Source organism: Nomascus leucogenys, chromosome 8, assembly GCF_006542625.1.
Source record: "Nomascus leucogenys isolate Asia chromosome 8, Asia_NLE_v1, whole genome shotgun sequence".
NCBI lineage: Eukaryota > Metazoa > Chordata > Mammalia > Primates > Hylobatidae > Nomascus > Nomascus leucogenys.
In genome coordinates, this window is record NC_044388.1 from 78,750,467 (window position 1) to 78,771,917 (window position 21,451).

Genomic DNA, 21,451 nt, shown 5'->3' on the forward strand with positions numbered 1-21,451 from the left:
GAGGCATATTATTTTGGGACACTGGGAGATGTAAGTACTATATAAGTACAAAGAAGGGCACAGGAAAAAAGGTCCAGTTGTTTCGATAGGCCAGGTTCAGCATCAAAACCATCAGACATTAAGGAGAAACAGGAGAGATAACCTATAGAAATGGCTAAAGTGGAAAACTTCAGCTCTGTGGAAAGAACTTGACAGTTTATTATAGCAGAGTCTTACCATTGTTTACTAAGGATTTCTATACCATGCTGGGTACCAAAGAGGCTGCTGTCCTGAAAACTGTAGAAGCAATTATGACACAAGTTTGGCTCATCAGAAGAGGTAGAATTGCTTCTGCAAGAGAATCTTTTCTTGGAAGTAGGATAGGATTTGTGCCAGGATGTTCTCCTTCTCAGTTTCCAGTATCTGGGAATTCAAGGCTAAAGCAAAATTCAGCTATCATTTGTATCTAAATCTGGAATTCTTTTAAAGGTCCAGTCACATAGCCATATCAAGACTTTGTTTTCACTAGTGTTGTCATAGTGTAAGCAATTGTGATTTCTCTCAAGCGTGCATAGGCTTCCAAATTAAAGCTTAGTATTTACTTATATTTGAATAACATGTTGCTATTCTGTAACTAAGGGAAGAAGTCAGACTAGCATTTAAAAATAAATGTGCCTAAGAGAATTCAGTTGAAAACATCAGCATGAAAATGTGTACACAAATGTAGTAATAGCACTATTCCTAATAGTCAAAGAGTGGACAATCCAAATGTCCATCAGCTGATAAATGGGTGACGAAAGAGTGGTATATCCATGCAATGTAATACCCATAAAAAGGAGTGAAGCATTGATAAAGTCTGCAAAACAGATGAGCCTTGAAAGCATTATGCTAAGCAGAGAAGGTAGACATAGCTTCTTGCTATTTAAATGAACTGATTCCATTTACATGAAACGTGTAGAATAAGCAAATACATAAAAATGGAAAGCTGGGCCGTGCACGGTGGATACAAAGTCAGGAGGTCGAGACCATCCTGGCTAACATGGTGAAACCCTGTCTCTACTAAAATCTACTAAAAATACAAAAAATTAGCCAGGTGTGGTGGTGGGCGCCCCTAGTCCCAGCTACTCAGGAGGCTGAGGCAGGAGAATTGCTTGAACCTGGAAGGCAGAGGTTGCAGTGAGCCAAGATGGCGCCACTGCACTCCAGCCTGGGCAAGAAGAGCAAGACTCTGTCTCAAAAAATAAATACATAAACAAATAATGGAAAGCTAATGGCTTGGGGAAATGGGGATTGACTGATAATGGGTATACAGTTTCTTTTGGGGCTGATGAAAATGTTCTGGAATTAGATAGTGGTGATGGTTACATAACTGTTAATAAACCAAAAATCCATTCAGTTGAATTCCTTTTATCATATGTCAGTTATATCTCAATGAACTGTTCTTTGTTTTCTTGTGGCTTTTGTTTTTGTTTGAGACAGAGTCTCCCTCTTGTTGCCCAGGCCAGAGTGCAATGGTGTGATCTGGGCGATCTGGGCTCACTGCAGCCTCTGCCTCCCAGGTTCAAGCAATTCTCCTGCCTCAGCCTTCCCAGTAGCTGGGATTACAGGCGTCCACCACCACGACCAGCCAATTTTTGTATTTTTAGTAGAGACAGGGTTTTACAGTGTTGGCCAGGCTCGTCTCAAACTCCTGACTTCAGGTGATCCACTGGCCTCGGCCTCCCAAAGTGCTGGGATTATAGGTGTGAGCCACCGCCCCCAGCCGAGCTGTTATTTCAAAAAAAAAAATACATATCTTCTGTGTGCTTTGCATAGCACTACATTGCTTCAGTGTTAACTACACAGTTTTGAAGTAGGCTGTGAACATGCCGGTTTTATAGATGACAATACTGAGGTTCAGATTAAGTAATTTATCTGAAAGTTAACATGGCTGATTGGTGACAGTACCAAGATTCTAATGTCCAGAAGCCCATAATCTTTCTGCACAGCCTAATGCCTCTGTACCATATCTCATTTAGCCCTGTTTCTGATTTATAAATGCACATCCTGTTTTGTTTCATCTGTGAAAGGTTAAGTGTCTGAAAATCCTTTAGGTTAGGGTGCTATGACTGAAAAAATAATTTTAATTTTCCTATAATTGGCTTATTCGATGACTTTTTGCCTTCTCATTTTAAGAGAAGGTTCAAATAGTAAAATAAATAGAGGATAATGGAAATGTTTAATAACATGTTTTAAACCTTGTTGAAATCAAAGTTAGGAAGATTTTACTGTAGTCTATATGTTTACTTGTATGAATTTTAGATTCACGTGAACATCAAGAGATACATGGCCTTAGAGACATTTTGGGATTTTAAATTTGTGATTATTATAAAGCATAATATATCTAAACACAGGAAGAGTGTGTGTGTGTGTGTGTGTGTGTATATATATATATATATATATTTTTTTTTTTTTTTTTTTTTTTTCTCTCCTCCTCAGCCTCTGCAAAGGATAGAAAATGAAGTGGAACTTTTAGGAGAACATCTTCCAGTAGGAGGTTTTACTTACCCTCCATCAGCCCACCCCCCAACATTACCTCCATCAGCTCCCTTGCAGTTCTTAACACATGATCCTTTGCATCAGGAGGTGTCCTTTGGAGTAGTAAGTTTTCATAGAGTACTATGTTAATTACTTGCTTTGGCAACTTACTTGTTCTGAGTTATGTTTTAGTATAATTCACCATATTTAGAATTATATGTATTCTCGACAGCATTCAGTTGGAAAGTTGTATTTAGAAATACACCTGAGTGTATGGTTGCTGCATCCATTAATAAGTTAGTATTTAAGGAATATTAAAACCTTGAACAATAAAGAACTTTACTGTTTGTCTTTTTTTAATTAGATACTTTATTTGACAGATTATTTGTAAATGTAGAGTGATTCTAAATCTTAACATTTTTCCCCCTGCAGCCTTATCCTCCATTTATGCCTCGGAGGCTCACAGGACGTAGTAGATACCGATCCCAGCAGCCAATACCACCTCCCCCTTATCATCCCAGTTTACTGCCATATGTGTTGTAAGTTCTTTCTTATCTTAATGATTTCTGAATTTTGAAACCCTTGAGATTCTCTTTCCTTTGTGAATGTCTTTGTGGTCTGTAGCTTTCGGTGTGTTAGTTATTTGTCTTAATGTTAAAGGGTGGGGTGGGAGGAGCCAGTTAAGGCTGAAAGAAAGAACAGTAACATAGGAGAAGTGGGGAAGGAAGAAATCTGTGAGCCAAAAAAATAGGTTTAACAAATCAGGAAGCACAAAAGGTTAAGATTTTTTGCCTCTTTTACAACTTGATAACACTTACCACCAGTCTTGATTATTCAGCTTTTAGTGCTGTTTTTCTTAGGGGGAAAGGAGAAAAATTATTTATTTCTATATCTTAGAACTACTCTATTTGGATTAAGTTGGTCTGTAACAGAAATTCCCATGGGTAGGTTTTTTTTTTATTTTTTTTTTTTTTTATTTTTTATTTTTTTTTTTTTTATTTTTTTTTTTGAGACGGAGTCTCGCTCTGTCGCCGGTGGAGTGCGTGGGAGTCTCTGCTCACTGCAAGCTCCCCTCCCGTCACGCCTTCCCCTCAGCCTCCGGTCTGCCCCCCCCCCCCCCGCTGTTTTTTTTTTTAGTAGAGGGGTTCACTGTTCTCGATCTCTACTTGTCCCCGCTCCTCCAAGTCTGGATTACACGTGACCCGCCCTTTTTTTATTTTTTTATTTGAGACGGAGTCTCGCTCTGTCGCCTGTGCTGGAGTGCAGTGGTGCCACCTCGGCTCACTGCAAGCTCTGCCTCCCAGGTTCCAGTGATTTTCCTGCCTCAGCCTCCCAAGTAGCTGGGATTACAGGCGTGCACCACCATGCCCAGCTAATTTTTGTACTTTTAGTAGAGACAGGGTTTCGCCATGTGGCCAGGCTGGTCACGAACTCCTGACCTCAGGTGATCCGCCCATCTTACCCTCCCAAAGTGCTGGGATTACAGGTGTGAGCCACCGCGCCCTGCCAGTAATTCTTTATTTCTGTCTCACGTAATAAAGTCTAGAAGTAGGCAGCTCAAGGATGATTTGTTAGCCCTGTGACTATGAACAATGTTAATGGCTTCCTGTGCAAGATCTAAGGTGGCCTCTCAGGCTCTAGTCATATGACATTCCACCTAGCAAAAATAAAAATAGATTCCTCTGCCTACCTGCTCCTCTCAAGGATTTGTCCCAGAAGTTGCACGTATAACCCCTGCCTCTGTATCACATTGGCCAGAACTTAGTCACCTGTCTATAATTACTTTCTAGGAATGCTGGGAAATACAGTTTTTATACCAGAAGGCCACGTGCTTATGTTACCACACTGTGGTCATAGTTTTTCCTTCCTTCCTTCCTCTCTCCCCCGATTTTCTGTATTTATCTTTCTATCTTAATGTCAGATATAGTATGTCTCCCAATTTTGTTCTTAAAATGTTTTAGTTTAAGGTCTTTTGCATTTCCTTATAAATTTTTAAATCAGCATGTGAGTTTTTACTTAAGTGCTTGCTGCAGTCTTGGTAGGTATTGCATGGAATTTATAGATTATTTTAAGCAGAAAGTGACATCTTAATGATATTGAGTCTTATGTGGTATATTTCTGTTTATTCACCTTTAAGTTATCCTAGCAATATATTTGTAGTTTTTGTTGTACAGTTCTTGCATATGTTTTGTTAAATTTGTCAGATTAACACTGACCATTCTTCATCCTTATAGCACTGGCCTCTGTCCTCCCTGTCCTGTTCATTGATTTAATGTACTAACATATCAATGCTAGTGTGATTGTTTTCACTGCAGATCAATGCTTCCAGTGCCACCTGCAGTGGGCCCAACTTTCAGCTTTGAATTAGATGTAGAAGATGGAGAAGTAGAAAATTACGAGGTTAGTAGATGAATTGTGAATTAATTTGGGGAGTATTGTGTGCATGAAAGTATTATTCTACTTAACTCTTTAAACCACAGGCGTCCAATCTTTTGGCTTCCTGGGCCACATTGGAAGAATTACTGTTTTGGGCCACACATAAGATACACTAACACTAATAGTAGCCAATAACCTTTTAAAAAATTGCAAAAAATACATCTCATTTTGTGAAAGTTTATAAATTTGTGTTGGGCCACATGCAAGCCATGTGTTCAGCAAGCTTGATCTAAACATTTATTAAAATTAAACACTGCATTTCAAGATACAAACATGTCATAAAAATGTTTTAACATCTTTAAGGATATTTGAATATGTACTACCACATAGCTATGATAATAGGTATGTAGATTGGTGCTCTATTAGAATTACGTACAATTCCAATGAGAATGCAAATGAGAAAACAGTGAATTTTGATTAGGTATGCTGAAAAGATTTTGTGGAAGCCAAAATGTTTGAGCTAGATCTTAAATAATGTACAAGCTTTTCATCTTTAAGATTTAGGCAGAGAAGGGCTAGACATTCTTGAGAATCAACAGATGGTCTGTGGTTAACGTAAAAGGGAGAAAATCGGCAGTTGATTGAAAAGTCAATTGGTTGTCCTTCAGTGCTTGCTACAGATTGGACATAATTTTGAATATTGTGGGGGAGGAAGGAGCCACTAAATGTTTTCGGTGCTTTATGGCATCAGTACTTGTTAAGAGTCCAAACTCTGCCACTACTGTGAAGTCATTGATGGGAGTGATTAGAAAATGGTGACAAGGAAACCTATTTAGATGTTGTAATAGGTCAGGCAATAAATTATAAAACCATGCATGTTCTGAACTTTAGGAACTGTGAATAGAAAGGAATACAACAGTCAACCAATTTTTGACAAGGCCACCAAGAAGACACAATGGGGAAAGGATAGCCTCTTTAAGAAATGGTGTTGGGAGGCTGAGCGCAGTGGCTCACCCTGTAATCCCAGCACTTTGGGAGGCCAAGGCAGGCAAATCACCTGAGGTCAGGAGTTCGAGGCCAGCCTGGCCAACATGGTGAAACCCTGTTTCTATAAAAATACTAAAATTAGCCAGGCGTGGTGGCAGGTGCCTGTAATCCCAGCTACTCGGGAGGTGGAGGCTGCATTGAGCCAAGATCACACCATTGCACTCCGGGCTGAGTGACAGAGCGAGACTCTGTCTGAAAAAGAAAAAAAAGAAAAAAGAAATGTTGTTGGGAAAACTGGATACCCACCTGCAAAAGAATGAAACTGGACCTTTACACCATACGTGAAAGTTAACTCAAAATAGATTAAAGACCTAAACTTAATACCTGAAATGATAAAAGTGCTGAAAGAAAACAGGAAAAGCTCCTCGATATTGGCTATGGCATTGGTTTTTTGGCCATCACACCACAAGCATAGGCAACAAAAGCTAAAATAAATAACTAAGACTACATTGAACTAAAAGGCTTCTGTACCGCAAAAGAAAGAAACAGCAAAATGAAAGGCAGACTACAGGTTGGGAGAAAATATGAAAAACATCTGATAAGAGGTTAATATTTAAAATATACAAAGAACTTATACAAAGTAGCAAAAAAAAATGAATAACCCAATTTAAAAAAAATGGGTGGAAGACCTGAATAGACATTTCTCAAAGAAGGCACAAAATGTCCAACCAGGTGTATGAAAAGGTGCTCAACGTTGCAATCAGGGAAATGTAAATCAAAACCACAATAAAATATCACTTCACACCTGTTAGGATGGCTGTTATCAAAAAGTGAGTATTGGCAAGAATGTAGAGAAAAGAGAATCCTTTATTCCATGGGCTGCCGAGTGAATGTTGTGTTAGCAGGCAGGAAAACAACAGTCATCTCTTTGTACATCTTCATCAGAGCACTTGAGCAGTAATATTTTGAAAGGAATCTTTTTTTCTTGAACAAGTCTCAAAAGTTGTCTTAAAATATTCCATAAATTGTACTGTAAACAGACGTTTTGTCATCCAGGCTTTATTATTGGGCAGTGTAGATTTAGCATAATTTCTTAAGGGCCCACAGAATGGCAGATGATTATTGGCTTCAGCCTACAGTCACCAGCTGTGTTAGCCCCCCAAAAAGAGTCAGCCTGTTCTTTGAAGCCAGACATTGCCACCTTTTCTTTCTAGCTATGAAAATCTTAGATGGCATCCTCTTCCAATATAGGGCTGTTCCATCTACATTGAAAATCTATTGTTTAGTGTATTCACTTTCATCAGTGATCTTAGAGCTTCTGAGTAACTTGCTACAGCTTCTATATCAGCATTTCCAGCATCACCTTGCACTTTGTTGTTATAAAGATGGCTTCTTTCCTTAAACTTGATGAACCAGCCTCTGCTAGCTTCCAAGTTTTCTTCTGCAGCTTCCTCACCTCTCTCAAGATTGATAGAATTAAAGGACCTTGTTCTGGATTAGGCTTTGGCTAAAGGGAATGTTGTGGCTGGTTGGATTTTCTATCCATATCACTCAGACTTTCTCCATATCAGCAATATGGCTGCTTTGCTTTCTTATTCGTGCATTCACTGGAGTGACTTTTCTGTTTTTTTGTTTGTTTGGTTTTGTTTGAGACAGGGTCTTACTCTGTCACCCAGGCTGGAGTGTATTGCCACGATCTCAGCTCAGTACAGCCTCAACCTCCCAGGCTCAAGCGATTCTCCCACCTCAGCCTCCTAAGTAGCTGGGACAGTAGATGCATGCCACCATACTTGGCTAATTTTTGTGGATTTTTTTTTTTTTTCTTTCAGAGATAAGGTTTTGCCATCCAAGGCTAGTCCAAGTGTTGGGATTACAGGCGTGAGCCACTGTGCCCAGTGAGAATGGCACTTTTTCTATTGGTGGAACTTTGCCTTTGCCTTTAGAACATGGTTACTGGTTTGGTGCAAGAGGCCTACATTTTGGCCTGTCTCGGCTTTGATATGCCTTTCCTAAGCTTAATCATTTCTAGTTTTTGTTTTGTTTTTTTTGAGACGGAGTCTCTGTTGCCCAGGCTGGAGTGCCGTGGCACAGTCTTGGCTCACTGCAAGCTCCGTCTCCTGGGTTCACGCCATTCTCCTGCCTCAGCCTCCCCAGTAGGTGGAACTACAGGCACCCGCCACCATGCCCGGCTCATTTTTTGTATTTTTAGTAGAGATGGGGTTTCACTGTGTTAGCCAGGATGGTCTCGATTTCCTGATGTCATCATCCACCTGCTCAGCCTCCCAAAGTGCTGGGATTACAGGTGTGAGCCACCGTGCCCGGCCTAATCATTTCTAGTTTTTAAAGTGAGACACATGTGACTCTTCCTTTCAGTTGAACAATTAGAGGCCATTGTGGGGTTATTAATTGGCATAAGTTCAATATTATTGTGTCCCAGAGACTAGGAATACCCCAGGAGAGGGGGAGAGATGGGCGAATAGCCAGTTGTTCAGTGGAGTAGTCAGAATACCCAACATTTATCAATTAAGTTTTCTGTCTTATACAAGTGCAGTTTGTGGTACCACAAAACAAGTGCAATAGTAATGTCAAAGATCAGAGATCATTATAGCAGATATGAAAAAGTTTGAAATGCTGTGAGAATTACCAAAATGTGACACCAAGATATGAAATGACTACATGACTGTTGGAAAAATTGAATTAATAGATTTGCTCAACATGGGGTGGCTACACACCTTCAATTTTTTGTTTTTGTTTTGAAAAGGTAGTACCTGTGGCATGCAGTGAAGTGAAGTATGCCTGTGTAGTCTTTATACTGTAAGGACCTTTTTTTTTTTTTTTTTTTTGAGACTTGCTCTGTCACCCTGGCTGGAGTGCAGTGGCACGATCTTGGCTCACTGCAAGCTCCGCCTCCCGGGTTCACGCCATTCTCCTGCCTCAGCCTCTCTGAGTAGCTGGGACTACAGGCGCCCGCCACCACGCCTGGCTAATTTTTTTGTATTTTTAGTAGAGACGGGGTTTCACCATGGTCTCGATCTGACCTCGTGATCCGCCCGCGTCAGCCTCCCAAAGTGCTGGGATTACAAGCGTGAGCCACCGCGCCTGGCCAGAACTTAACACATTTTGTCACAAATTGTATTTGTTGACCTTTGTGTACTAAGAGATATAAAAGGTCATTATCAATGATATCATAAATTGTATCTAAATTTTATATATTGTGATCACCATCAATTTGGCAATTTACTTTTTTTTTTTTTTTTTTTGAGATAGAGTCCTTGCTTTGTCGCCCAGGCTTGGAGCGCAGTGGCACAGTCTCGGCTCACTGCAACCTCTGCCTCCCGGGTTCAAGTGATTCTCCTCCCTCAGCCTTCCAAGTAGCTGAGATTACAGGTGCACGCCACCATGCCTGGCTAATTTTTTTGTAATTTTAGTAGAGACGGGGTTTCACCGTGTTGACCAGGTGGGTCTCAAACTCCTGACCTCAAGTGATCTGCCTGCCTTAGCCTCCCAAAGTGCTGGGATTACAGGCTTGAGCCACCACGTGTGGCCTGGCAATTTACTTTCTATTCCAGCATTTAGAAGGGCTGGGGAGCTAGTGAAAGGGGAACAAATTATTTAGATGACGCAATTATCTAAATAATGTTGACACAGAAGCAAAGTTGTGGTATCATAATAAAACACACACAGTTATTACCACATTAACTATTGACATTTGGGGAAGTTATTTCTGTTTCTCTCATCTATTATTATTTGTTACCCATTCTGTTAACCCTGGGGCAACCTGAAAAATGGAGAAAAGCAGTCCACAAAAGGCAGACTAATTGTGGGATAAAACAAGTGAGTTATTAGAGTCATTAAGGAAAGGAGGAGGTACTGGTGTAAAATCAATAAGCATAATAATTGGCTGGGCATAGTGGCTCACTCCTATAGTCCCAGTACTTTGAGAGGCCAAGGCGGGTGGATCAATTGAGGTCAGGAGTTTAAGCCCAGCCTGGTCAACATGGCAAAACCCTTTCTCTACTAAAAAATAAAAAATACAAAAAATTAGCTGGGCAGCTACTCAGGAGGAGGAGGCCAGAGAACCGCCTGAACCTGGGAGGCAGAGGTTGCAGTTAACCAAGATCATGCCATTGCACTCCAGCCTGGAGGATGAAGCAAGACTGACTCAAAAAAAAAAAAAAAAAAAAAAAAAGCATAGTAATTACAATATTGAAACACATCAGATATATTAAAGTTCATGAGTTGATGGTGGATACTTCATAAAAGAAATTAGGTGGTCTCATTTATCCTATTCTACCTAAATTATTCTGAGTATTTAATATGAGGCATTCTAATAAATGAATTATAAAATTAGAATATTACCGTTTTGCCATTTTTAATGAATTAATGGATCTAGACAGTATTCCATGATTGGCTGCTAACATAACCAGTAGACATGATGGGTCTTATGGTAAAAGTATTCACATCTACCTATTTATAGGACAAGGGGACAAGGGATTTGTTAAACCCAGTGGGTCAGGGATGGGAAGTTCATTTAGCAAATTTCAAACTGGGAATTTCTACAGCTCATTAAGCTGGTTTCTTCAGATTTAAGAGTGAAAAAGAGTCTTGAGACATCTTAGGCCATGGTAAGTTACGGATTTGTTTGGATCCTGATTTGAACAAACTACTTTTTAAAGTTTTGAATTGAAAACAAAGACGTTTGAACGTTAATTGGTCATTTGATGTTAAAGAATTAGTGTTAATATTTTAGGTGTGATGATGTCATTGTGGTTATATTCTAAAAAGTCTATCTTTTTAGAGCAGCGATTCTCAACCTGGGGACAGTTTGTCCCCTAGGGGATATTTGGGAATGTGTGGAAACATTTTTGGTTGTTACAGCTAGGGGGCGTTACTGGCACTGAGAGTAGAGGGAGGCCAGGAATGCTGCAAAACATCCTGTAGTCCCCAGGCCAGCCCCCACAACAAAGAATTATCCAGCTCTCAGGGTCAAAGTTACTAACTTTGTTTTACAGATGCACTTGATATGAATGAAATAATACCATCTTTCAGTTTTGTTTTAAAATAATGTGAGGTTTAGGATAGATGGTAATAGGTAAAAGATTAGCCATGGACTACTGACCTGCATAATGGAAAGATCAAGGTTCATTAACATTACTTTTCTACTTTTGTATGTGTTTAGATTTTTTTCATAAGAAACATTTAAAAAATTATTTTAATAGGGCTGCGGTGGTATGCAATTGTAGTTCCAGATACTCAGAAGGCTGAGGCAAGAGTATTGCATGAGGTCAGGAGTTCGAGGCCTCAGTGCACAATGATCACGCCTGTGAACAGCCACTATACTCTAACCTGGGCAACATAGCAGGACTCCACCTCTTAAAAAAAAAAAAGTATCGGAATGCAAAATGTAAAGATAGATGAAAATATGTTTTTTACCACTGCAGGCCCTGTTAAACCTGGCAGAGCGACTGGGAGAGGCAAAGCCTCGTGGACTGACTAAAGCAGATATTGAACAACTTCCTTCTTACCGGTTCAATCCTAACAACCACCAGTCAGAACAGACTTTGTAAGTAAATTTTTCTGACATCACTGTGCTAAATTTCCTTTTCTACCTTTATGAAATAAAAGCTTAAGAGTCATTAAGGTAAAAGTTGGGAGAGGAAATAAAAAATTAAAAGAAAATGCTTCAGAGTCAGAGATAACTGATAAAGTTATCTCTATTTCATAGTCTAAACCAATGCTTGTCCAATAAGTCAATGTAGAGCTAATTAAATTAAAAATTAAATGTCTTAGTCGTACTAGCTAATGGCTGCTGTGTTGGGTGGTATGGATGTAGAACATTTCTGTCATCTTAGAAAGTTCTGTTAGGGCTGTTTTGGATTTTTATGTTGCTTAGCAATTTTGTTTCTAATTCACATTCTAGAATGTTTGTTTTCACACAAGATTGAAAATTCATGCACATAAAGTTTGAGGTTCTTACCTAAAATTTCTGCATAGTATGGGATCTTTTAAAAATAGCTTTATTGATATATAATTTACATACCATAAAATTCCACTCATTTAAAATGTACAATTCAGGCCGGGCGCAGTGGCTCACACATGTAATCCCAGCACTTTGGGAGGCTGAGGCGAGTGGATCACCTATGGTCAGGAGCTTGAGACCAGCCTGGCCAACATGGCAAAACCCTGTCTCTACTAAAAATACAAAAATTAGCTGGACATGGTGGCAGGCGCCTGTAATTCCAGCTTCTCGAAAGGCTGAGGCAGGGAGAATTGCTTGAGCCCAGGAGGCGGAGGTTGCAGTGAGCCGAGATCACACCACTGCATTCCAGCCTGGGTGACAGAGCAAGACTCCATCTCAAAAAAAATAATAATAATTTAAAAAGTACAATTCAGTGGTTTTTCGTATAGAGCTGTGTAACTATCACCACAATCAAATTTAGACCCATTGCATCACCCTAAAACGAAAAACCCGTCACCCACTAGCAACACTCGTCATATTTCTACCTCACCTTGGTGCCTCCTCCCCATCCCCAGTCTACACTGTGTCTGTATAGATTACACATAAATGGGGTCATATAATATATGGTCTTTTTGTGTCTAGCATCTTTCACTTAGCATAACTTTTTCTATATATTGTAGCTTTTACTAGTAAGTCATTTCTTTTTATGGCCAAATAATATTCCATTGTATAGATCATATTTTTTTTTTCATCAGTGGATGGACATTTGGGTTTCTGCTTTGGACATTGAATAAATGCCAAGGCTAAATAATGGCTTTGAATCACTCTATATGGTCTATTTTTTTTTTATTATTATAGCCAGTCTAGTGGTTGTGAAGTGATATTTCCTGCAGATTTGATTTGCATTTCCCTGATGGCTAATGACCTTGAGTGTCTTTTCATGTGCTGCCAGCCATTTGTGTACCTTCTTTTCAGAAATGTCTATTCTGACCCTTACTTCATTTTCCATAAATTGGTTTGTCTTTGTATTATTGAGTTGTAGAAGTTCTATACATATTATAGATCTCACCAGATAAATTATCTTCAAAAATGTCTTCCCTCAGAACAGGGATCTCTGAGGAACGGAATAATAAAAAGTGTAAAAAAATATTTTGCCATTCTGTGGATTGTTGAGTTTTTCAGTGATGTCGTTTGAAGCACAAAATGTTTAAATTTTGATTTTGGTTTATTTCAGCCTACACTCAGCCCTCTGTATTCAACCAACCAAAGATTGAAAATATTCAGGAAAAAATAAAAATAGAAAATAACAATAGAGCAATACATAGTACAAATAAAGAACAATACAGTATAACAACTATTTACATAGCACTTACATTGTATTAGGTATTACAGTGATGATTTTAAAGTAGGAGGGTGTGCATAGGTCACAAATACTATACCATTGTATATAAAGGATTTGAACATCTGCAGATTTTGGTATCCATTGCGGGTCCTAGAAATCAATCCTCCTCAAATACTGAAGAACAACTGCATTTCTTTTTTTGTTGTTAATTCTTGTGCTTTTTAATGTCATCTCCAAGAAAGCATTGTCTAATCCAAGGTCATGAAGATTTACTGTGTTTTCTTCCAAGAGGTTAATAGTTCAGCTCTTAACACTTAAGTAACTTTTTGATCCATTTGAGTCAGGTTTTGTATATGGTATGAGGGTAGGGGTCCACCTTTATTCTTTTGTATATGGACATCCAGTTGTTCCAATACCATTTTTTTTTTTAAATAGTATAGAATCTTTGGTATTAAGATTGACTTGATGTTAACTGGAAATCTTCTTGCTACTCTGTCAGCAAAGCAAAACTCTTACTGTCTTAACATCACAATTTTTTCAGGGTATTGGTTGATAATTTTGTTTAAAAATTTAAGTGACATTTTGATAACAGAATAAATTATCTTGTAGGTTTCAATAGTTGTAACAATAGAAAACCATCTGGTTTTGTGGTGAAATGATCTTTTTGCTTTTTTTAGGTGTGTAGTATGCATGTGTGATTTTGAGTCAAGGCAGCTACTTAGAGTCTTACCCTGTAACCACGAGTTCCATGCCAAGTGTGTTGACAAATGGCTTAAGGTAAAGTGATGACATCTTTAAAGGAAATGACATTGAATTTTCTATTTTATTGACCACAGGTTAATTAGAGTAAGTTCGTAGCTCAGTGGACAGGAAAGAAGACAAAAATGGAAACACAGCTTTCAGTATGATCTCTGCAAATGAGGAGAAAAGGCCAGTAAAAATTAACTGCAGTCAACAACATAGGAGTGACTATACAAAACCCAAAATGGATGACCTCTTGACAATCAGTATGTCCTTTTTCATGGTATATAGGGACAAGGCCCGAACTTGCTAGGCCACAGTTTGAGAGTTTAGAAGGCTACCTAATTATAGCTCTATTGTCAGAGGTTTGCATGGAGAAAAATACATCTAGTGTTTTTATTTAATTCTGACCATTTTCTCCTTTGTATATATGAACAAAAGCACAAAGGACACAAATCCTAAGAGTGGCTATGACAGGGTGAAATTATTGCAGGGGCTTCTTTTTTTATATATATTTTTTGAAACAGGGTCTCAGTGTGTCACCCAGTCTGGAGTGCAGTGGTACAGTCATGGCTCAGTGTAACCTTGACATCCCAGGCTCAAGCGAGACGGGGTGTCACTGTGTTGCCCAGACTGGTCTTGAACTCTTGGGCACAAGCAATCCTCCCACCTCAGCCTCCCAAAGTGTTGGGATTATATACTGCACCTGGCTATTTAATGTTTCAAAAAAAAAGTTTACAAAAGCTGCTTTTTTACTCTTCATAGTTTCATAGTCTCAAATTGTAACAGTAGAATAAAAATGTGATACAGTAAAAGAATTTTAATAGGCTGGGTGCAGTGGCTCCATGACTATAAAGAAAATTATATAGTCAAATTTATGTTATTTTTTAAATTAAGTGTTCCGGTTTGGATAAAACTAGATAACCTTACAATTTGCTGAGGAAGATAGAGTTAAAGTCAGTTCTGAGGGAGCACAGTTCCAGAGTATCTAGCTTAGCCCAAACTCAATCCTGAAGACAAAGAGTCTTAAATTATTTTAAAAGGAAAGCATTATATGTGTAAATCCCTGACACGTGCAGACAGAGAATCAGAAAACCACAAGTTCCATGTGGCTGATAGTTGGAATGTGAGGAAGAGTGGGAAAAGAAAAGGTGTTCAGAGATAAAATCAATGACCGGCTTGTTGTGAAGCCACTCTGAAGCGTAAAGGAGTTTAGGTGTGATCCTGAAGGCATTTGGGAAGGATATAACAGACTGTGTTTTAGAAGGATTTCTGGCCACTGTTGGAGGATGGAATAAAAGAGGTAATTTCTTTTTTTTTTTTTTTTTTTGAGACGGAGTCTCGCTCTGTCGCCCAGGCTGGAGTGCAGTGGCGCAATCTCGGCTCACTGCAAGCTCCGCCTCCCGGGTTCACGCCATTCTCCTGCCTCAGCCTCTCCGAGTAGCTGGGACTACAGGCGCCCGCCACCACGCCCGGCTAATTTTTTTGTATTTTTAGTAGAGACGGGGTTTCACCGTGGTCTCGATCTCCTGACCTCGTGATCCACCCGCCTCGGCCTCCCAAAGTGCTGGGATTACAAGCGTGAGCCACCGCGCCAGGCCTAAAAGAGGTAATTTCTGAGAGACAGGGAGATAGAATAAAGACATGGTGGGCCAGAGGATGGATAGTGGCAACTAGATGAAAAGAGGGACTGATTTGAGAATTACTATAATGCAGAAATAAGATTATGTGCTGAATAATGGGTTGTAGGATGTAGGAGAGCAGGTGATGCTTATGTTTCTGGCATTAGCAACTCCACAAATTATGGTCCCATTTGTTGAAATGGAGAAAGCAAATTTAGTAGCCAGGGAACAGGTGAGTAAGTAGAGCTATCAGTATAGTGTCAGTCACCTATTTTACAATCAAGCTTTCCTCGGTACCACTAAATGTTTTCTATGTCTTCATTAAGAATAGCCAAGGGGCCAGGAATGGTGACTCAGGCATGTAATCCCAACATTTTGGGAGGCAAAGGCAGGAGGATCATTTGAGGCCTGCAGTTTGAGACCAGCCTGGGCAACTTAGTGAAACCCCTGCCTTTTAAATTGGCTGGGTGTGGTGGCACACACCTGTTAATCCTAGGTTTTCAGGAAGCTGAAGCAGGAGGATCACTTAGGCCCAGGAGTTCAAGTCTGTAGTGAGCTGTAGTCATGCCACTGCACTCCTGTGGGCAACAGGGTTTAACTCTGTCTCAAAAAAGGGGGAAAAAAAAGACTAACCAAGCTTTTACTTTAATGTCAGTTGTTAACTTGGTCCAAAATGGTGAATGGTAATCTTGTTTATATATTTTAACAGACCTACTAAAAATCATTCATGGCAGCCAGGTGCGGTGGCTCACGCCTGTAATCCCAGCACTTTGGGAGGCCATGGTGGGTGGAATCACCCGAGGTCAGGAGTTTGAGACCAGCCTGACCAACATGGTGAAACCCCGTCTCTACTAAAATACAAACATCAGCCAGGCATGGTGGTGGGCACCTGTAATCTCAGCTGCTTGGGAGGCTGAGACAGGAGAATCACTTGAACCCAGGAGGTGGTGGTTGCAGTGAGTTGAGATCGTGCCATTGCACTCCAGCCTGGGCAACGAGAGCGAAACTCCATCTCAAAAAATAAATTCCGGCCGGGCGCGGTGGCTCACGCTTGTAATCCCAGCACTTTGGGAGGCCAAGGTGGGTGGATCACGAGGTCAGGAGATCGAGACCATGGTGAAACCCCATCTCTACTAAAAATACAAAAAATTAGCCGGGCGTGGTGGCGGGCGCCTGTAGTCCCAGCTGCTCGGAGAGGCTGAGCCAGGAGAATGGCGTGAACCCGGGAGGCGGAGCTTGCAGTGAGCCGAGGTTGCGCCACTGCACTCCAGCCTGGGCAACAGAGCGAGACTCCGTCTAAAAAAAAAAAAAAAAAAAAAAAAAAATTCCTGGGCTAATTTGGAGGTTTGTGGGTTAAAAAAAGACAAAAATTGCTTTGTACCTCTTCAGAGGAAGAAAGAATGTAAAAACTGTGGGAAGTAAAAGTAGTTCCATTGCTTTGAATGTGTGTCATTGTATATGTCACAATTTAAACAAGTTTTCCCTTTTGTTTTGTAGGCAAATCGTACTTGCCCAATTTGCCGAGCTGATGCTTCAGAAGTGCATCGGGATTCAGAATGACCAACCTAAGAAGCACAAATTTAGTTTGGGTGTTCCTCATCACATGTATATACGGACTATCCATTGAACTTAATCTGTGTGGCTTCCAGCCCTCCCTTTACCAAAAGGGTCAATGGACCTTTCTTTGCACTGTGTGACTTAATCAACTATAAAAGCTTACAATTAGTCTTCACAGTTATGGGATTGTTATACTAACCGTGTGATTGGAACTCCAAAGACTTTTTCTTTAGCTTAATTTTGTGTGTGCACTAACATTCCCTGGTTTTTGTGTGATCATTCCGAGTGTTGCTGCAAGATTACAGTGGACGTGATCTTTTAGCATGTGCTTTTATAAAAAGTGGTAGCTACAGATGATATAGCAATCTACCTTATATAGAGCCTTCAGAAACTGTGAGTGGAAATGAATGCAGCGTATGAGTGTTGGTGATAAGTGTATCTGTGTGAGAGTGTGCAACTACTTGTGTGAGGGCATGGTAGCTAACGTGTGTATGAGATCCTATATACCAGCATGTACCAAGAATGTGTGTGTAGTTTTAATTATGCTGCAATGTATAATCTGGTGTGTTATTTAAACAGCACTAGTACTGTACACTGGTTTTTTTCCCCTTGTGTTTGCTGTTGCACACTGATTGCTGAGGGTGCATCAATTACAAGCATTGAATACTCCATCCCCTTCCCTCCCAGTGAATGGAATGAGAAAAGTCTTCTTCCTTTGCTTCAGGCAGCTGTCACCTTCTCTTTATTGGTGGTCCTAAGTGGGTCACTTAAGAAAAAAAAAAGTGTAACAAATTCTCACTCCATGAACGTGATTTTTTTGATTCTGTTGTGGAAATTTTTAAATCTCCAACTTGCTGTTTCCAAAAAGAAGGTGCAATATCATATATAATCAGTTAGCAATATTAGCATTTCAATCAATGATTTGAATGTTGATACTTTTTTTCCTTTACATTTCCAGTAAGTTTCTTACAGAAAGTACCTGTGATTTTTTTTAATGTTTAGATTTGTAGTCTATTCTGAAGATATTTGATTAATATATTTCTAAGAAGACCACTAGTCCCATGAAGTCTCACCTTGTTGACTTCCACCAGAACAAAACCTGTTAATTCAGCTTGACTTCTGATGTGTGTTCTGTGTTCAAGCTCCTGTGGGCAACTAAATTGTTTTAAGAAAACTATATTTCTGTTCATATTAATTCACTTGCCAGACTCCAATTCTGAAAGTTGTCTAGTTCTTCCTTCATCACATGTGCTTCTCTTCGAAACCCTTGTTTCAGGATGGATCAAGTGCTGTTACAGCTCATGTTCCTTAGACCTGATTTGTTTTGATGTTTTATTGCTTTTCCTTTTAATTTTTGTTTGAATGAGAAAAGTTTGATACAACAGGTGTCCAGAATACTTGCAGTATAAATGAAGATTTGATTTTTGTATAAAAAAATAATGCTGTTAAACAGGAATTGACCTTCATTTAGTTGATCTAATACATAGCTGTATGGGGTTTTTTTTAGTGAGTTCTTTGAGCATAATTCACTTTAAAGTCATTTTTCCAGCAATGTTTAAATTACTTTCTCATTCTTTTAGTGTATTCAACATTGTCTGCCTCTTCCTGCAGTTGATGTAATTGCTTTGTTTGCAATAGCACAAGCTGCATTATTCCAGTCAGGACTCTGATAACTTGCTGCCAGCCCCACTCAACTTTCAGTTGGCTCTGTGTCAGTTTTCCACTCAGTGTTAACTACTCGTTACTGCCATGCTGCTTGCCCTCCCTTGAAGTGTCTATAAGCTCATCACAGCCTAGAGTTAAGTAAAGTCAATTCACAGAAGCACAATTTTGCCCTTTTCGAGACACTGTTGCCTCTATCTAGTCCTACAAGTAGGGTTTTGCATACTCTGTTTGCCCCTAGGTTGTCAGTGCATCAGAAATACTTATAAACAGTGGTAAAAATGCACATGGTTAATGCACATGTTACTTTTAAATCATTAGGATATCCCTCACCTGTTCCTGATGAATAAAAAGTGTGTTAAAGACCAAAATTCTTGGCATAATAATCAGCTACATACAAATCACATATAGTTTAATCTTTTTTAATGAAAAAAAATCATGTTTAAAATGGCAAAAGCCCATCTTATACACTTTTATATAGCTGCAAAAAATTTATATCTGTACAGATCTAACAACACTACTACACTCAGTATTCATTTTATTGAAGCATGCAAGTAAAGCACTTTTTCTAATTTATATAGAGGTACCTAATTAACACAGCACATTGTACTAATGACTAGGAGTAGCAGCTTTTTCTTGCCTCCCTCTATGAATTCTTATAATGTCCCTTTTTCTGTAAATTTTTGAGAGGCAGTTGGCAATTTAGGAGGCAGCAGGGTCTGTTTTGGTAAAATCTTGAATTTCGTTGTTGCACTCATGTGAATGATCTTTGGGAATGTCTTGTCTTTGCATGGGGCTCATGGACATGTGTGCAGACTTGCTTGTTGTGGTTAGTGTGTATCAGGAACACACGCACAGGTGTTCTGACCAGCTCAGGCTTGCCGCAGTGAGCAACTTTGTGGCTAGCAAAAGAGAACAGTTTATTTGTGCCCAGCCATTGTCACCTTGGGTGATGCACCAGATAGCAGGCAGATGTTGGTTTGTTGGCCTTCGTCCTCTTTCCTCCTAAAATAATATTGGCTTTACCATCTTAACTCAGCTGTGGGTTTTTTGTGGGTTCTTGTTTGTTTTTTGGCATGAATTGTCATCTTTGGTGTTTTTTTAACCCCCACTCCTCAAAAAAATAAGGCCTCCAGGTATCAAGATCTCATATTAGGATTTTCTGTCCTTAATTTTTTGAGCAAAATCTGGAAAATGTGAAAGCATATTTAGATTTTATATACTATCTGAAATGTGATTTGTTAAGATTCTTAAATTTGGGCCTCTTAGAATAATTTTGAATGAGATCTACCGACTCACTTGTGAGAATATTTTTCACAGATATCTTTGGGCCTTTTCATTAGAAAGCTGTTTGTCCCCCTGTTGGTACATTTGGTTACCTCATTTTGCCGTTTCAGATTGTGAAAGCTCACGGGTGTTTTTTGGAATCATTTGCTGAGTCATTTTCTCAAATCATATTCCATTGTATCAGTTAACATAGTTTTAAATGTATGTATTATAAATATCTGTAACCAAATCATTTGAAGGCTTGATAAATTTTTAACAAAGTTTGTACATTTTTTATGAAAGTTACTAGTAATGCTTTACTAAGTAGTGCAATGAATTTTTATTTTTAATCCCTGTGCCCAATTTTGGAGTTGAGAGGGTTGTTGGTAATAAATGTATGATGTACACTTACAACATCTGTTGTGTTTCATGTCGTTGTGTTAGGGATGGGGAAGGGGTGTATATGCATGGGGATGGGGAGAGAGCAGCAGGAAGATAGAGCTGGGTTGAATTACTGGCTATTAGATTCTGTATTTCTGCATTTGCGTAAACAACTTAGAAATGCAAAAGTAACTAGCATTGTAACATATGGTACCTATTTATAGATATATAATTTTTTTTTTTTTTTTTTTTTTGAGACAGAGTCTCACTCTGTCACCCACGCTGGGGTGCAGTGGCTCAATCTCGGCTCACTAACCTCTGCAGCCCTGGTTCAAGCGATTCTCCTGCCTCAGTCTCCCAAGTAGCTGGTATCCTGCCACCATGCCCAGCTAATTTTTGTATTTTTAGTAGAGACGGGGTTTCACCATCTTGGCCAGGCTGGTCTTGAACTCCTGACCTCGCGATCCACCCACCTCAGCCTCCCAAAGTGCTGGGATTACAGGCGTGAGCCACTGCGCCCGGCCATATTTATATTTCTATAAAGGCCAAGAAGATAGCAGAAAGTATAGCCAAACGTGGTATATGCATATTGAACAGTAAAGATACGTAAGTAGAGCCTGGCAACATAACGAGACCCCCATCTGTACAAAAATGTTTTAAAAATTAGCTGGGCCTGGTGGCGCACACCTATAGTCCCAGCTACTTGGAAGTCTGAGGTTGGAGGATCACTTGAGCCCAGGAATTTGAGGTTACAGTGAGCTATATTTGTGCCACTGCACTCCATCCTGGGCAATAGCAAGAAGACCCTGTCTCTTCAGGAAAAATTTAAAAAAAAGGCTGGGTGTGGTGGCTCACACCTGTAATCCCAGCACTTTGGGAGGCTGAGGTGGGTGGATCGCGAGGTCAGGAGTTCAAGACCAGCCTGGCCAACCTGGTGAAACCCTGTCTCACTAAAAATACAAAAATTAGCCAGGCATGGTGGCACATGTCTGTAATCCCAGCTACTTGGGAGGCTGAGGCAGGAGAATCGCTTGAACCAGGGAGGTGTAGGTTGCAGTGAGC

General features: G+C 39.7%; 1 protein-coding gene across 10 annotated transcripts in view; it reads left to right on the forward strand.

The window, feature by feature from the left end:
- The window catches only part of RNF38 (ring finger protein 38), a 156,796-nt gene extending 136,372 nt beyond the window's left edge, over window positions 1–20,424 (forward strand). For all 10 annotated transcript variants that reach the window (XM_030817454.1, XM_030817455.1, XM_030817456.1 and 7 more), the window contains 6 exons: window positions 2,458–2,619; window positions 2,929–3,035; window positions 4,812–4,896; window positions 11,301–11,422; window positions 13,838–13,937; window positions 17,021–20,424. In XM_030817454.1, the coding sequence (XP_030673314.1) occupies window positions 2,458–2,619; window positions 2,929–3,035; window positions 4,812–4,896; window positions 11,301–11,422; window positions 13,838–13,937; window positions 17,021–17,083 (639 nt within the window). In that variant the 3' untranslated portion in view covers window positions 17,084–20,424. The remainder of the gene's footprint in view (window positions 1–2,457; window positions 2,620–2,928; window positions 3,036–4,811; window positions 4,897–11,300; window positions 11,423–13,837; window positions 13,938–17,020) is intronic.
- Window positions 20,425–21,451: the final 1,027 nt, after the last annotated feature.